The 13,783-nt window shown below is 38.4% G+C and overlaps 1 protein-coding gene across 1 annotated transcript in view; it reads right to left on the bottom strand.

Moving 5' to 3' along the window:
• Window positions 1-6,191: 6,191 nt before the first annotated feature.
• Window positions 6,192-13,783, bottom strand: part of psmd1 (proteasome 26S subunit, non-ATPase 1) — a 38,976-nt gene continuing 31,384 nt past the window's right edge. The window contains exons 20-25 of the mRNA XM_062423611.1: window positions 13,408-13,577; window positions 11,961-12,053; window positions 11,514-11,600; window positions 10,060-10,227; window positions 8,198-8,363; window positions 6,192-6,373 (exon numbers count right to left, since the gene is read on the bottom strand). Coding sequence (XP_062279595.1) covers window positions 8,217-8,363; window positions 10,060-10,227; window positions 11,514-11,600; window positions 11,961-12,053; window positions 13,408-13,577 — 665 coding nt within the window. The 3' untranslated portion in view covers window positions 6,192-6,373; window positions 8,198-8,216. The remainder of the gene's footprint in view (window positions 6,374-8,197; window positions 8,364-10,059; window positions 10,228-11,513; window positions 11,601-11,960; window positions 12,054-13,407; window positions 13,578-13,783) is intronic.

Genomic DNA, 13,783 nt, shown 5'->3' with positions numbered 1-13,783 from the left:
CACACTGGTCCTTTAAGTTTCAGTTTGTCTGTGACAGCGTTTCTAACATCTCTACAATATTTGTTGCTGGTGGGGGGTTCCCATCTTTTAGTCATTCATCTCAGGATAGCTTCTCAAACAATGTGTCAAGAATACCAGAAAGAGTCGTGTCCTCGCAGATGAAACTCTTATTCAGCTGTGGAATCCAAGCACAGAGCTCAGAGGGTTCGAGAAAGTAATTAATCAATGAAGTGTTGTTCAGGGATTAAATGTAGTGCTTAGACCTGCCACTTGTCCTGCCTAGCTGCTGCTGATGGATGCCAGCAGCGATGGAGAGCATGATATAACTCTTCAGACTGTTTTGACATCAGTCGCCCTATCTGGGTTCAGAGGGGCCAAGTGAACGTCAACACACTAGACTTTAGTCACTGGGGCAGCACAGAGTTTAGGTAAACAGGAACGCACATGGCACTTATACTTCCTGAAGCCGTTCATTAAAAGAGTCTGAACGGCGTCTGTGGGAGCATCACTAACTCTTCAGTGCGACTAAAGCAACTGAATCTCACCGCTGCAATCATATGATCAATATTGGTGCAACATTTCACTGATTGCAGCAAATATACTTTTTCATTACTTTTCATTTTCAATTCTATAGTTTTTCTAAGTAAATATAGTAAATTCAGGATGTCAGAAAAAAGTGAATTAGCCATGCATCACAGTTGCCCAGAGGTTGATTACAGTAGTAAAAAATTTAAAAATTAAATGAGTCATTAATTGATTTTCTTTCTGCCAAAAATTCCAAATATCCTCAGTTTTCAGCTTCTTAAAAATAATTATTTGCTACTTTTCTGTTTTGTGTCACTGGAAATTTACAAAGTTTTGTTTTGGACTTAAATTACACTACTGTGTGTGTGTGTGTGTGTGTGTGTGTGTGTGTGTGTGTGTGTGTGTGTGTGTGTGTGTGTGTGTGTGTGTGTGTGTGTGTGTGGTTTTGTCAGAGTGGATTGACAGTGTTGGAAATAACCACAAATCACATTTGATTCAAATTGCTAAGCTCTGATTATAACCATAACTGTGAGAGAAAACAGTGTGTTGTAGGACTGTCACTTAAAGTAAGAGGCTCATTGAAAAACTTTATGCTTGTATTAAAAAATAATATTGGCTGATATGATTATACTTTTTAAACTTCTGCTTCAGTTGAACTTTGGTTGAGCTCCAATTAGCATTTGCTAAATCAATGACTTAAAATGATTATTTGATTATCAAAATTGTGGTTGATTCCTTTTTTTTGTATTGACTAACAACAGTCTAATAGTTTCAGCACTACTTCAGTGCTCTGTGTAGGAGAAGCAACTTGGAGGGACAGTGTGTAATAGCTGAGTTATGATCTGCAGCTTCTTTGACAAGAGGATGTAGTGTGAGCATTCAGAAAATTGAATATGTGGCATATGAACACTGACTAAAAAGTAAGCACAGCACAAAAAACAATGAGTGTATAAAATTCAGCCACTATAATCACAGGAACTGTTTATATCAGCCTCTCCTCCATGCTGCTTCCTTGTACTGTAGGGGGTCTCTATCTTTTCACTGTCAGAGATAAAAAGCAAATTAATGATCTGCAGGCTGCTCGGTCCAAAATTCAAAAACATCTTGAGATTGTTTGGTGTGAACCTCTGTCCCGAGTCGACATAACAATCATCCTAGTCCAGAACTCTATCATGGACCACTGGCATATCACTCGCTGGCCCTCAAGTCCAGCCAAAAACTATCTGGGACCTTGATCGTCCACAGGCCACACACTCTCCGACCTGACCAATAAGCTCTCTGGTGGGTCTGCTTGTTTGCTTTCACCTTCCATGCTTTCATCGACACAGTCACCATCGCCGAATCCACAGACGGTGACTAAATGTTCAGTCTGGTCTTATAAAGCATTGCCCTTCTCCTATTCCTCTTCCTCCTCCTCTTCTGACGGTTGTTTTGTCAGTTTACTGACAGACATTAGTCCCTGCTGGTCAGCTTCCTGCCTCCAGCTCCTTGACACAGTCTATGGATCCCTTTGCCTTGTATGGTGCTTCACTGTTGTACTCATTATGGAATTTGGAGCCACAACCTTTTTACACACTTCCTAAAAAGCACAAGTCCAAGTCTGGAGGTTAGAGTTATGGTTTTGTGTGTGGGAGGTCAAAGGTTCAAAGTACAAAACACTGACCAAAACACAAAGTACTAATTGTAAATCTATCTGGATGATATGATCAGCTAAATGCTGAATCTGAATATCTGTGCACTGATGGCCGAACTTAATTACTTACTGAGTGATGTGGCTTACACTGCAGTATTTTGAAAAGAGGAAATTTCATTGCGTGCCAATGTGTGTGTTTGGGTGCTCAGTCATTTATCTTCAATGTCCATCATAGGTAAACAACCATACATCAGCTTAAAAGGCAGCAAAAATACTCTTTTTATGACTTCAGATCTTGCCTAAATATTATAATGTTTTCTCTGTTTTGTAAATAATCCATCAACTGTTGTCTATATATCTGTGGTTATGGTGAAAACAGGGACTGTCAGCAGATAAATGATTACTGTCATTTGTCAGAAAGTTAATCAACAACTATTTTGGTTATCAATTCATCACTTTGGATCATTTTTTAAGACAAAAATCAAAAAATGATCTGGTTCCATCGTCTTCAGTGTGAATATTTTCTGGTTTCTTTAGTCCTGTTGTTGAATAATTTAACTCATATCCACATATGTCAGCCTCATGGTGGTGCTGGAGGAAAGGTTTGGGGATCAGCACAGTCAATAGGATTCATCCTCTGGAGACCATGAACATCTGTGTAAAATTTTCATTGCAAATGTCTGAAATAGTGACTGAAATAGTGAGCAGACATAAATATTTTGAATAGCTTAAAACTTTTCATCCCTTAAAAACTGTCCTTGAGCATGTATAGGACCACCACTGAGCTCATGGCTGTTCATGTAAACCATTTTTGGCATCTAAAGCTTTATAACTATGCTTTGTTGTTAAAAAAAAAAAAAAAAAAGTTTGAAAATGATAAAAATCTGAAGGTTGTTTCATAAATAGCTGATTTGTATCACATGTACATTTGCCTAGTAGAGAAACAGAAGTATGAGTAGGAAGTCCACTCCATCACAGAAAAATGTGTGTATATGAAGTATGCGACGTGGCTACGAGCAGAGGCAGATTTTCCAAACACAGACTGAAAGATCTAAATCTCCCAATCCCACCCGGGCTTCACCAGGACAAGCGGGAAGTGAAGGCTGGATCAGACCTCATCTCATCTGCCCTGGAAAAGAGGATGGAAACAGGGAGATGTGGAGCAGAGAGGAGGAGGATGTGGGGGAGGGATGGGGGGAGGAGGAGGAGGAGGAGGAGGAGGGGGGGGGTTCAGTGGGACTAAACATTCCCTACTGTGGGGAGTAGCCTACATGGTGTTACTGCATCTTCAGGAATGTGATCCCGTAATAGAAAGTTCATCCCTCAGCTGTGGACTCAACAGCCACTATATTTAGGATGCCTCCAATCACACTGAAGCTCCACATCAGTCAGACAGCAGATGCTTATTCTTCCACCTTGCTGGATCACATGCTGAGTGATAATGAAGACGGATGCGCTCGCTCAGGTCAAAGATAGACCTCACTCAGCACAGTGTGTTCCTCTGTGTGTGTGTCCTGCATCCACTTCCTCAGTAAAGTTTTAATAAAGTTTGTGGAGGTGATAAAGTTGTCATATAGTCCTCCGTGACCGTGTATCTGGGAATGTGACTCAAACGTTTCCATGACAAGGACCTCAAATATTGTCATTGTGTTACTTATGGATGGAGTTATAGTGAAAATTAATTATTTCTCTTTTTGTTGGGGGTCTGCTGGAACCCCCTCAAGGACCCCTAAGGGTCCCCAGACAGGATTAGACCAAGTGTCTGGCCAAAATGTACACGTGCTGGCTCACTGATGGGAGTGGACGAGCTGCAAATCATGACTGACAACTCCAAACTTCACACCAGACGTTTTTTTGTCCTTTTTTTTTTCTCCACTAGTCTTATGAACAAATGTATAGCATTCCATCAGTTTTCATGCAGAAAACCACCGCCTTTGTTATCGTCTCCTGAACGTTTCCCAAACCGCTTTTCCAAATGACGCTTCATTTACCAAATATAATCATACTTAGGTCAGGAAAACCGGCCACTAGATAATAAACGTGATCTCAAAGTTTAAGACCAAAAACCGCAAGACCATAAAAGAAATTCTTCTGCAGTCTCGAGTCTATTTACAAGGTGGATCTTTGAATGGATGATTGAAATCAAAGGGATTTTTTAATTTTTATTAAATTTAAAATTGATGCTCTGATAAAAAGTGGATTACAGAAGGGTTGCCTGCATGGCAAGATCACACCACTAAAGCAGAAAATAAGCATGAAATACTCACTTTAGAAAAGAAAAAACATTAGAAGGAAACAGAAAAAAATCATTTTGTGATGATTGCAGTCTAATGAAGACATTCACAACTTACATTCAAACTCCTGGACAGTTTGTGTTTCAGGTAATCTTTCAAACTGAGCAGATTTATGATTTGAGCTTCACATCTGATGGTTAAAATTAGTTTGCTGATCATTAAACATCTGTCTTATGCTTCTTCCTCTGGATATGATAAAAAATAGGGTTACACAACTTTGGTGCATATTTTAAACAATTTTCAGGGTATATGCCAACAAATAACCATTTCAGGGGACTTCTCTGGTGCATACCTTTGACATTTACAGTTGCTCATATATTATTTAAATATGAAATATATTTCCTGATGGATGGTTTGGGCTAAACTAAAAAGATCCATTGCTCAATGGTGGCAGAGTGACAATAAAACATATCTATTCCCTCCATATGATGATATACTATTTAAATGATTTATGGTTTTAGATTGTATTGAATTATATATCAGGTTTTCTACATTTTAAAAGGAGATTAAGAGCGTTATATAAACTAATATTAGGAGGATTTTGTTAAAGAAACCATGAAACTGAGCTAATAATATTCAAACATTCTTGTTGGACTGCATAGTAAAGCCTTTAAACTTCAAACTTTTTTTTAAATACTGTTCCTCATTTTAAAAATACTTCAACATTATGAAAGTTACTTGGAATTGTTTTCTTTAATGTGTGCCTTGAATTTCTTGTTTGTTAACATGCAAACATGAAACTAACTCAGTTTTGATAATGTGAACAGTGTATCATCAATATGAAACATTTACAGGACAGTCTGATGATTGACATTTGTTTAAATTTTAGTGACTTGCAGTAAGAGTCATTATCAATTTTGACTGAATTTGTTGGAGATACAAAGAATTTCAACTTAATATTTGCTGTAAACATTTTTTTGATTATACCATCCAAACCTATGAGTCAATGTTTTGGGTGACGTCTTGTGATTGTTGTGTTTATTTTCCTTGTGATAATCATCAGTTGGATGTCACGGTTTACTTGTCTATTTATTTTACATGCAAGTCAACTCCGGTTTGGCACGTCTATTTCCTGCATGAAGATGGTTTTTTTTAAGTGAGAAGACTTCACAGCTGTCAGAAGTCGATGTCTCCCGTGTCAGTGACCAAATTTCTTCTGAACCCCAAATTGCTTTGTAGCCTGCAGTTTTTCAAATGAAAAACAAACAAAAACTGATAAAAAAAAAAAGTACACAGCCAGTTCAGCTTAATTAAAAGTTATGAGAGTTAACCTTAAGTGAACTGTGCTCAGAAAAGACAAAAACACACAATTAACATTGTGTTCTTCAAATGAGAACAACATCTAGTAATGTTTATTTTGGCAGATAGAAAGTCTCACATAACTGTCACTGAATTAATCTGAATTAAAACTAAAGTGAAAAAAAGTTTGTTTTTCTGTCCTGTCTCAGTGGATCGTACACTTCTGAGGAACACTCATGAGCAGATTTGATAAACTAATGGTTTTCTAGACTTTTGACCTGCAAGACATCAGCTATATTTGAGCAGACACTCTCCCCCCTGCCACCCAGCGCGGTTAAGTATTTATGCAGTAGACTGAGCTCAGTGTACAGGGACAGACTGTAGCAGCTGCTGCTGAGTACTGAAAATGTAAACTAATCTAAATGTATGAGATAAAAGAGATTCCTCAATGCACATCTGCTGAAATATCCATTAAAAATAACAACACGCTGTCCAGCCGCTTATATATATCATTTTTATTGTACGGACAGAAAATTATACAATTTGAGAATGTAAAATAAATGAGGAGCCAGAACAGGAAAGTAACGTGTAAAAGAGGAAGCAGAGCAGGGAGGTGAATGGGTAGATGGAGTCACAGAGGGGGTGAACACTGAACATGCTGGGATCACTTGTATTCTGAAGCCTGAGGAGAGAAAAACAAACCCATTAGAAGGAATTAACTCTGTTTACCAAGAAATATGTAACAGAAAAGTCTGATTATCGAACAAAAGCTTTAAAAACTGACATTCTTTGTTGTGAATTTGTGAATGGGTCTAATTAGCTTAAATGATTGATTTTGGCTGACTTGAGGCATCCATGTGTATTTAGTTTTCAGATGCTTATATATTATTAAGCACCAAGACAACTGAGACTGAATGTGAACACCACTTATAAGTTTTAAACTTAGTCATTTTTTACTTGTTTAAATACTAAATAAAACCTGATAACATGAACGCAGCATTATAACGTGTCAAATGTAGGGAACAAACACAGTAAATATATTAGAATAAAGGAAAAGCTGCCACTGCACAGAATGACTTGTTTTGTATTAAGGTTGATGATTGTTGATGAATAATAACTGCTTTACTTTCACATACACAGCCTGCAACAATAGTGTTTAATCTCAAATAAACTTCTGTAGAGAGACAGAAAGAAAGAAAGAAAGATAGACAAAAAGAAAGAAAGAAAGAAAGAAAGAAAGACAGAAAGAAAACCAACTCGAGAAGATAACTTAATTTGTCTAATGCAGACTGCTGAAGTCATTTTTAAACAAAACGCTGTGGATCTTATGCCTCATCTCTTAAATTAAATTCACTTTAAGAAGAGGCCAAATGAGGACGAAGAACATTTACAGTGACCAAAACATTTTTTCCGTGTAGACGTGACTCTGTCTGATTACATATCTGAAAAGGGTGGAAGTTTTTTGATACTGTGCTGAAAGTTACTTGATACCAAACTACAATTGGCAGAATGATAGAGATGTAAGTCGTCCTGCCCTGACAGGTGCAGTGAAGCTAACACGTCAGTCAACAGTCTGTAAACACAAAGAAAGTCCTGTGAAAACACCTGTGTGGGTAGATCAGGACTATGTTTTACAACCAGGACACATATGTGAGTAAAAATAGATTTAAAAAGGACACAGTGACTTGAGATTGTTCTGTTAAAGGCGGAACACCTCACCCTCGGTGTCAGCCTCTGCGGTGTTTAATCTGCCACGGAGCTCCCGAACCTCATAAAGAGATGACATAGTGCGCACAGAGGCCCTAATTTGGTCATTGACACCTCATCGGTCTCATTGCATGCAACAGCGAGCTCCTACATGGGAGGCGGGCTGCAGCCAATCCAACACAAACAACCACCAGCCAGGAGTCATTAAGCATCCAGCTTCATTGGCGAGTACAGTGAGGAGGTTTACCCTCAGCTGGCGTTTGGAGATGGCAGAGATGTTTACATTCCACGGTTAGTGACGGGTGAAACTAGGTTAGGCTTGGGAACAACAGTACAGACCTGCATTGTGCGTTATCACATAACATTACTTCCAATGAAGACGGCCTGACAGCTATGTGTGTTTTTAAGTGAGAAAGGTACACAGCTTTATGTGTAAGCTCGAGTGTTCTTTGACATTGCGAGCAGCCTCGCTACCGTACGTCTGCACAGTAGTTTGGTTTTCTAGCTGTGAAATGAATCCTGCTGCGGCCTCGCTGTCTGCTTTAAAGGCCTGCTGGAAGGAAATTATAAATGGATGTCCTTCATCTGCTGGTATCTAACTTCAGAGGGAAAAATAACTGATTTAAAATGTCATGTTTAAGACACTTTGGAGTTGGGAGTTTAAAAGTATGAAGTGGGACAAACAGTTTGGCTGCAGGTTTTGGGAAACTGGACCAATGTGGTGAACGTCAGCAGACACGTCAGATTGCTCAAGTTATGAATGAATAACACGGCTCAGGAATGATTTGTGTGAACATACCGTTGCAGTGAGAGCATTTTTACTCGTCGATGTACTCAAAGGGCTCGGGGGGCTCTGGCTCCTGCTCCTCTTCCTCAATTTTGGGGCCATGAGCCGACACAGGCTCCACCAGCTCCTCCTCCTCCTCGCTGGTGTCCTTCATGATGATGATCCCGCCCGTGTGGAGCTAACGATACAGAGGGAAGAAAACCATGGATGGTGTGAGGGAATGAGGATGGAGGAGGACCATTATACTGATATTTGTGTTTAACTTATGAACGTCAAAGTTAATGGAACAAGCTGAACTTTCATCTGTTTACATATCAGTTTTCACTGTTGACAGACTTGTTATCTTATGTAATAGCTGTGATTAACCTTTTACAGATTTCTAAGCCCTGACTTAACTACAATGACACAGCAGAAAGCAGCAGATGTAGCACAGGAAAAAAAATCTCATGCTGGAACCAACAAACATTCAGGGTCAGATTAACTCTCCAGGGGACCAGAAAGCAAAAATGAGCTTTGGCCCTCAATCAAATCCACAAATTCTCACACTTCCAGTATATATTATATGTATATGTTAGTTAGTAATTTGATTAAGGTCACATTTATTTACGATTATGCACCATGTAAGCACAAGATGCACTGAAATAATAAAGCTGTAAATGCAGCCTGTGCTTTTAGTGATGTACACAAATATTACCAAAGAAATTCACAATTAACCAAACTACTGAAAACCCCACATGGTGAACTTGGAGCCTGAAGACCCTCCCTGAAGCAGTTGCCCCCTTTATCTGCTGGGTGATTCGACCTTGTTTGCATCCACAGGTATTTTTTCTGAATTCTGGACAAATCGCCTCACAAACACCAAATGTGTCACACTAAATGGAGCCTCCATAAAAAAATATTTTACTCAGTAGTAGCTTACTATAGATCAAGTGATGAAAAAAGAAAGTGAACCATGTGGACAAAAAAATGTAAATTCAGGTTAGTAAGGTTAATTTATTTAAAGATTTTGCTTTTCATTTATTTAACTTTTTAACAGTTTTTCTTTCCCTTCTTTTTCTGGGTTTACTACTCCCACATGTATTCACAGGTATAGTACTTCTATTACATGCGGGTTGATATTATGACCTCTGAATGCTGCTGTTAACACTGTGCTTCACTGTGTTTTTTTATGTCTTTCAAAAATTAATATAGATCTTAAAATAAGTTAATTAAAATTTTTTTTTTAATAATCAGATGTTCGGCATCAATGACGACAAAGACAGGAAACTTCATTTTAATTCAAGCTAAAAACATAATAAAATTTCAAAAAGCCGCCTGACATTGACCAGATTTCAAGATACATCTGTAAAACCTCTTCACTTCCTGAACCTGCCTTTGAAAGGAAAAACAGACCCTTAAAAGGATAGTGGTAAAAAATGTTGGACATGCAAAGACACCATTTTGGCATTTGATACAATAAGTTGTACAATGTGATACTCTGAGCTTAGCTCGCTGGACACAAAATCAAACAGAACTTCCTCTTTACAGGACTGGGCTGAGCGCTCATTGGGTGACTTCATGTCGCCCTGAAGTTTACTGCGGAAAACTGTCAACATTTACAGCAGGACCGTGGTCATCTGGTTTATAGGCCTGAAGACTGCTCAGTTTCTGCAGTTGTAGATATTCAACAGAGGCCAAAATCAACCAAGAGGCTGGATCCTAACTTTTAAAGGAAAACTCCTCACTGAGGTCATTACTGAGATACTTTTACACTCTTAAATATCATTAAAGTTCAGCCGACATTACTGTGTATAATGTAGTGATGCTATAAATAATTTTAAAAATGTGACAACATATTCTGTATATAGTATATTGTTTGGCATTGTCTTACTAACCGGTTTGAAGGGCTGGTAGCGGCACGTCTCGGGCATGGTGAGGACTTTGAGCTGAGCTGGCATCACTCTGGCCGGGTTCTCCAGGAGCTGGAAGTTAGGCTCCGCCTCCTTCTTCTTCTCTTTCTCCTTCTCCTCGTCCTTCTTCTCCTTCTCGCCCTCCTGGACCTCCTGTCACACCACAGAGAGAATTAGCATTTTCCGTTATTACTTTTCTTTTAAGTTTTCCCCATTTATTCTGCTGTTGTCTCATCCTTCTAATGCCCCCTCCTCTCTTTTTATAATCATTTTTATTTCACGTAAAAAATAAACTTGTAATAAATTCTGTTCACAATTTTTTTCAACAAAAATTACAAAACATCCTTTTAATCCGCCACAATCAAGATCTATTATATTATATTCTTGTGTCCATCTAACATTATTTGACAGTATGTAGAAGTTATGATTAATAAATTCTGGTTTTCCTTCTTTCTGTCATGATTCAGTATGATTCGATCCTGCTCTGGCGACCTTGTTGGGAGGTGATTTATTGGACTATCAGGCAGACACTGGAAACCCATAAAATAAGACACAGAAGAACAAAGGGTAACGAGGGAGCTGGCAGTAAAAAAACAAGCTTTGTATTTTGTGACCAAACTACAGCACATCATGTTCTGCAGATGAAACACAAACAGTAACAGAGTCCTTTTTACATGATGAATACACATTTTTTATATATATTTAAGCATCTATTTGTCAGAGCCTGTCAATCATCATTTCCATCTCAGCCATTCTACCTCAACATATTTTAATGTTGATATATTTCATGAAGAAATAAAAGATACCACAAGCTAGCTTTAAAGGCATAATAGATGATCTAATTGTAAAAAAAACAAACAAAGTCGGCTCTATAAAACTGTCCAGAAAATGACAACCAGTCAATTATGAACCGCCTGACCCCAGTGACATCGGACCCCCCTGCCCCCCTGCCCCCCCAAAACCGCTTTCACAATAAGCCAAATAAATCCGAAGTTCTGAGATGTGAGCAGGCTGGATGTTTCCAGACTGGTCTCTCAGCACCCGAGCTGAGATGTAGCATAGCAGAGTGGATCAAACAGTGTGCTGCTAACGCCCAGAGAAAATCCCAATGAACGTTAAACTGGTTCTGGACACTGCGGGTAGGAAGTTAAAACACTGTGGAAGACTTTGACACACACCTACCGTTATTGCTTATATAAAAAAGCAGAATAGGAACCATATAACCGGTTGCATTAATCTACCTTCAAGTGGCCACGTAGTTGTGATTTTTTCTGCATGTCAAGAATTATTCTGTGGCAACTATTTACCCCTCAAACAAATAACAAAACTAAATTAATTTCTTTGTGACGTAAATATATATTTTGACTTTTGAACCATGTCAAATAAAACATGATTATTGGTAGAGAATAAGAAAAGTGTTTCTGGGCATTTCCACTCACCACTTCCATCTTCTCCTCCTCCTTTTCTTTCTTTTCCTTCTCCTTCTTCTTGGCTTTGGCTGTGATGGAAAGAACAGCAGTGGATACCTAACATGCAGAGAGAGAGAGAGCGCAGAGACATTTCCACAAGTGTAAGACAATACTGTAGACACTCAGACCTTCAACAAACATGGCTTGACATGTACAAAAACTAGTCAACCACAAAATAACCGCTGCTTGTTCTTCAATTACAAAAGCATCGAAGCCTGTGAGACGAAGCATCTGAGAAAAATAGGCCAGAGATGCTAAAACAATAAACAGAATGGGCAAGAAAATGATGAGTCTGACAAGGAGGGTTAAAAATTCTTGACTAATCAATATCAAGCGAGGTCAGCTTCCCTAAACTAATTATTTCAGAAAAGGGAAAGCAAAACAAGCTGATGTGTTGTGTGGCGCCTGCGCTCTCACCTTCTCCTTCTCTTTCTCCTTGGGAACCTCCAGAGCTGGTGGGTAGGCGAAGGTGGAGGGCTTACAGTTGGAGCGGTACTGCACCTTGGGCATCTGAAGAAGATGATAAAAAAAAAAAAGGTCACTTAACTTCTACAGATGTTTAGAAACTTCAACTTCATGATCTGCCCTTTCAGATAATGGTCGGGATGAAATGTAATAACTTTGGTGTACAAATACCTGGAAAACTAATTCCAGCAGCTTCAGCTGTACTTTCCGTTAGAAGTTAATTAGCCAATGTTAGCATGCTAATGAGATAAACTAAGATCCTAATCTTTAAATTAAAATCAATTCAACATTTGATGGAAACAAATATGTTTTATATATCTAAGATTTTTAGTGGACTTCATTTTTTGTAGAGAAATTTTAATCCTGATCAGTGTCCACTTAGAGACAATCATGTGAGTAAACTTAGAAACACCTTGAGGTCTTCGTGGTCAGATTGTTTTGTAAACTGTTGTTTCAAAAGGTGAAGAATGAACTTCGAAGAAATCACAAAAATTTAAGGCTAAGATTTATCAACATAGATCTTATTATTATTTATTTAATTCTGAAATCAACTGAGAGCTTAACTCTCACCATCTCTTCTGGCTAAATTTAGTCCCCAAGCATCTTCAACTTGTGTATTTTTCTTAGTTGAAATAATGACGTGAAAATATAAACCAGCCAATATAGTTGTAAACACTTTTTTCTTCTTCAGAAAGACTGTGAGAGTGTCTGTGAGAAACAGACAGTAACAAACAGACGCTGGTGGATCAGGGGTCAGTTTGGATGCTAAGTGGATCATAAACTATTTCAAAAAGAGATACAGACTGAATGGCGGGATTGAAGCTGTGTGTAAATTCAGGACGATCACAAATCAGACACTGGATACACAACATTTCTTCTGTTTTTGCGGGAGAAAATGTCACATCAAAACCGGCTCAAAAATTGGCAGCTTAATGTCTTCTCAAATGCCAGACTTCCAACACTGGTTTGCTGATTCACACAGTTTCATTTTGGTTGAACACAAACTAACTTTTTTGCTTTGTTTGATTAATTGGCTTTGAAGTTAAATGTACATGTTAAAATAACAAGAAGGAGATGCCTTCTTATAATACCTGCTGCCTTAACTGTATGTAAAAATGAAAAAGTGCCCTGTCAACTTTACCCAGACAAACATAAAAGAAAATCTCCAGCTGTTTAGTCTGGTGTTATGTTTACACAACAAAATGTGTAATATAAATAAAAATATTCAGTTTTAAATAACTAATATTAATCCCTGTCATGCATGAAAAACTATTTACCACAAGTTTGAACATTTTGAGCCACTTTTTGGATGTTGAAGATCTGACCGTGATCTTTTTTATGAATAATTAAAACCTATGTTCTGATACACCAGTCACAAAGAAATCGGCCACTTTAGTACCTTGAGGTCCTTGTTGAGGCAGATTATAGCAGTGGGTGTGAAGGCCAGAGACAGGAAGTGTGAGAGGGGGAACCAGAACCAGAACTGGGTGAAGACTAGCAGGCCCACCACTGACGGCATGTGAGTGTGACCCGTCCTGGACTGCAGAGAGATGGTCACGTTACGTCCACCTAAACAACAGAGGGCAGAAGGGTCAGAGTGGGTTTAAACAATGTTGTTTAATCTCCAGATGACACACCAGCTTATACTAAAATGTTGTTAAATTTAATATTTTCATACTTTTCCCAGACTTGACTGTCCATAGGCAAATAGATTATAAACTACTGTAGCTGCTAAATCAAGAAAAAGTATGTGACTTCATACTAGACGTGTAGCT

The sequence above is a fragment of the Scomber scombrus genome, chromosome 8 (assembly GCF_963691925.1).
Source record: "Scomber scombrus chromosome 8, fScoSco1.1, whole genome shotgun sequence".
NCBI lineage: Eukaryota > Metazoa > Chordata > Actinopteri > Scombriformes > Scombridae > Scomber > Scomber scombrus.
Note: the sequence above shows the minus strand (reverse complement) of the source record. Positions and strands in the feature narration are given on the sequence as shown.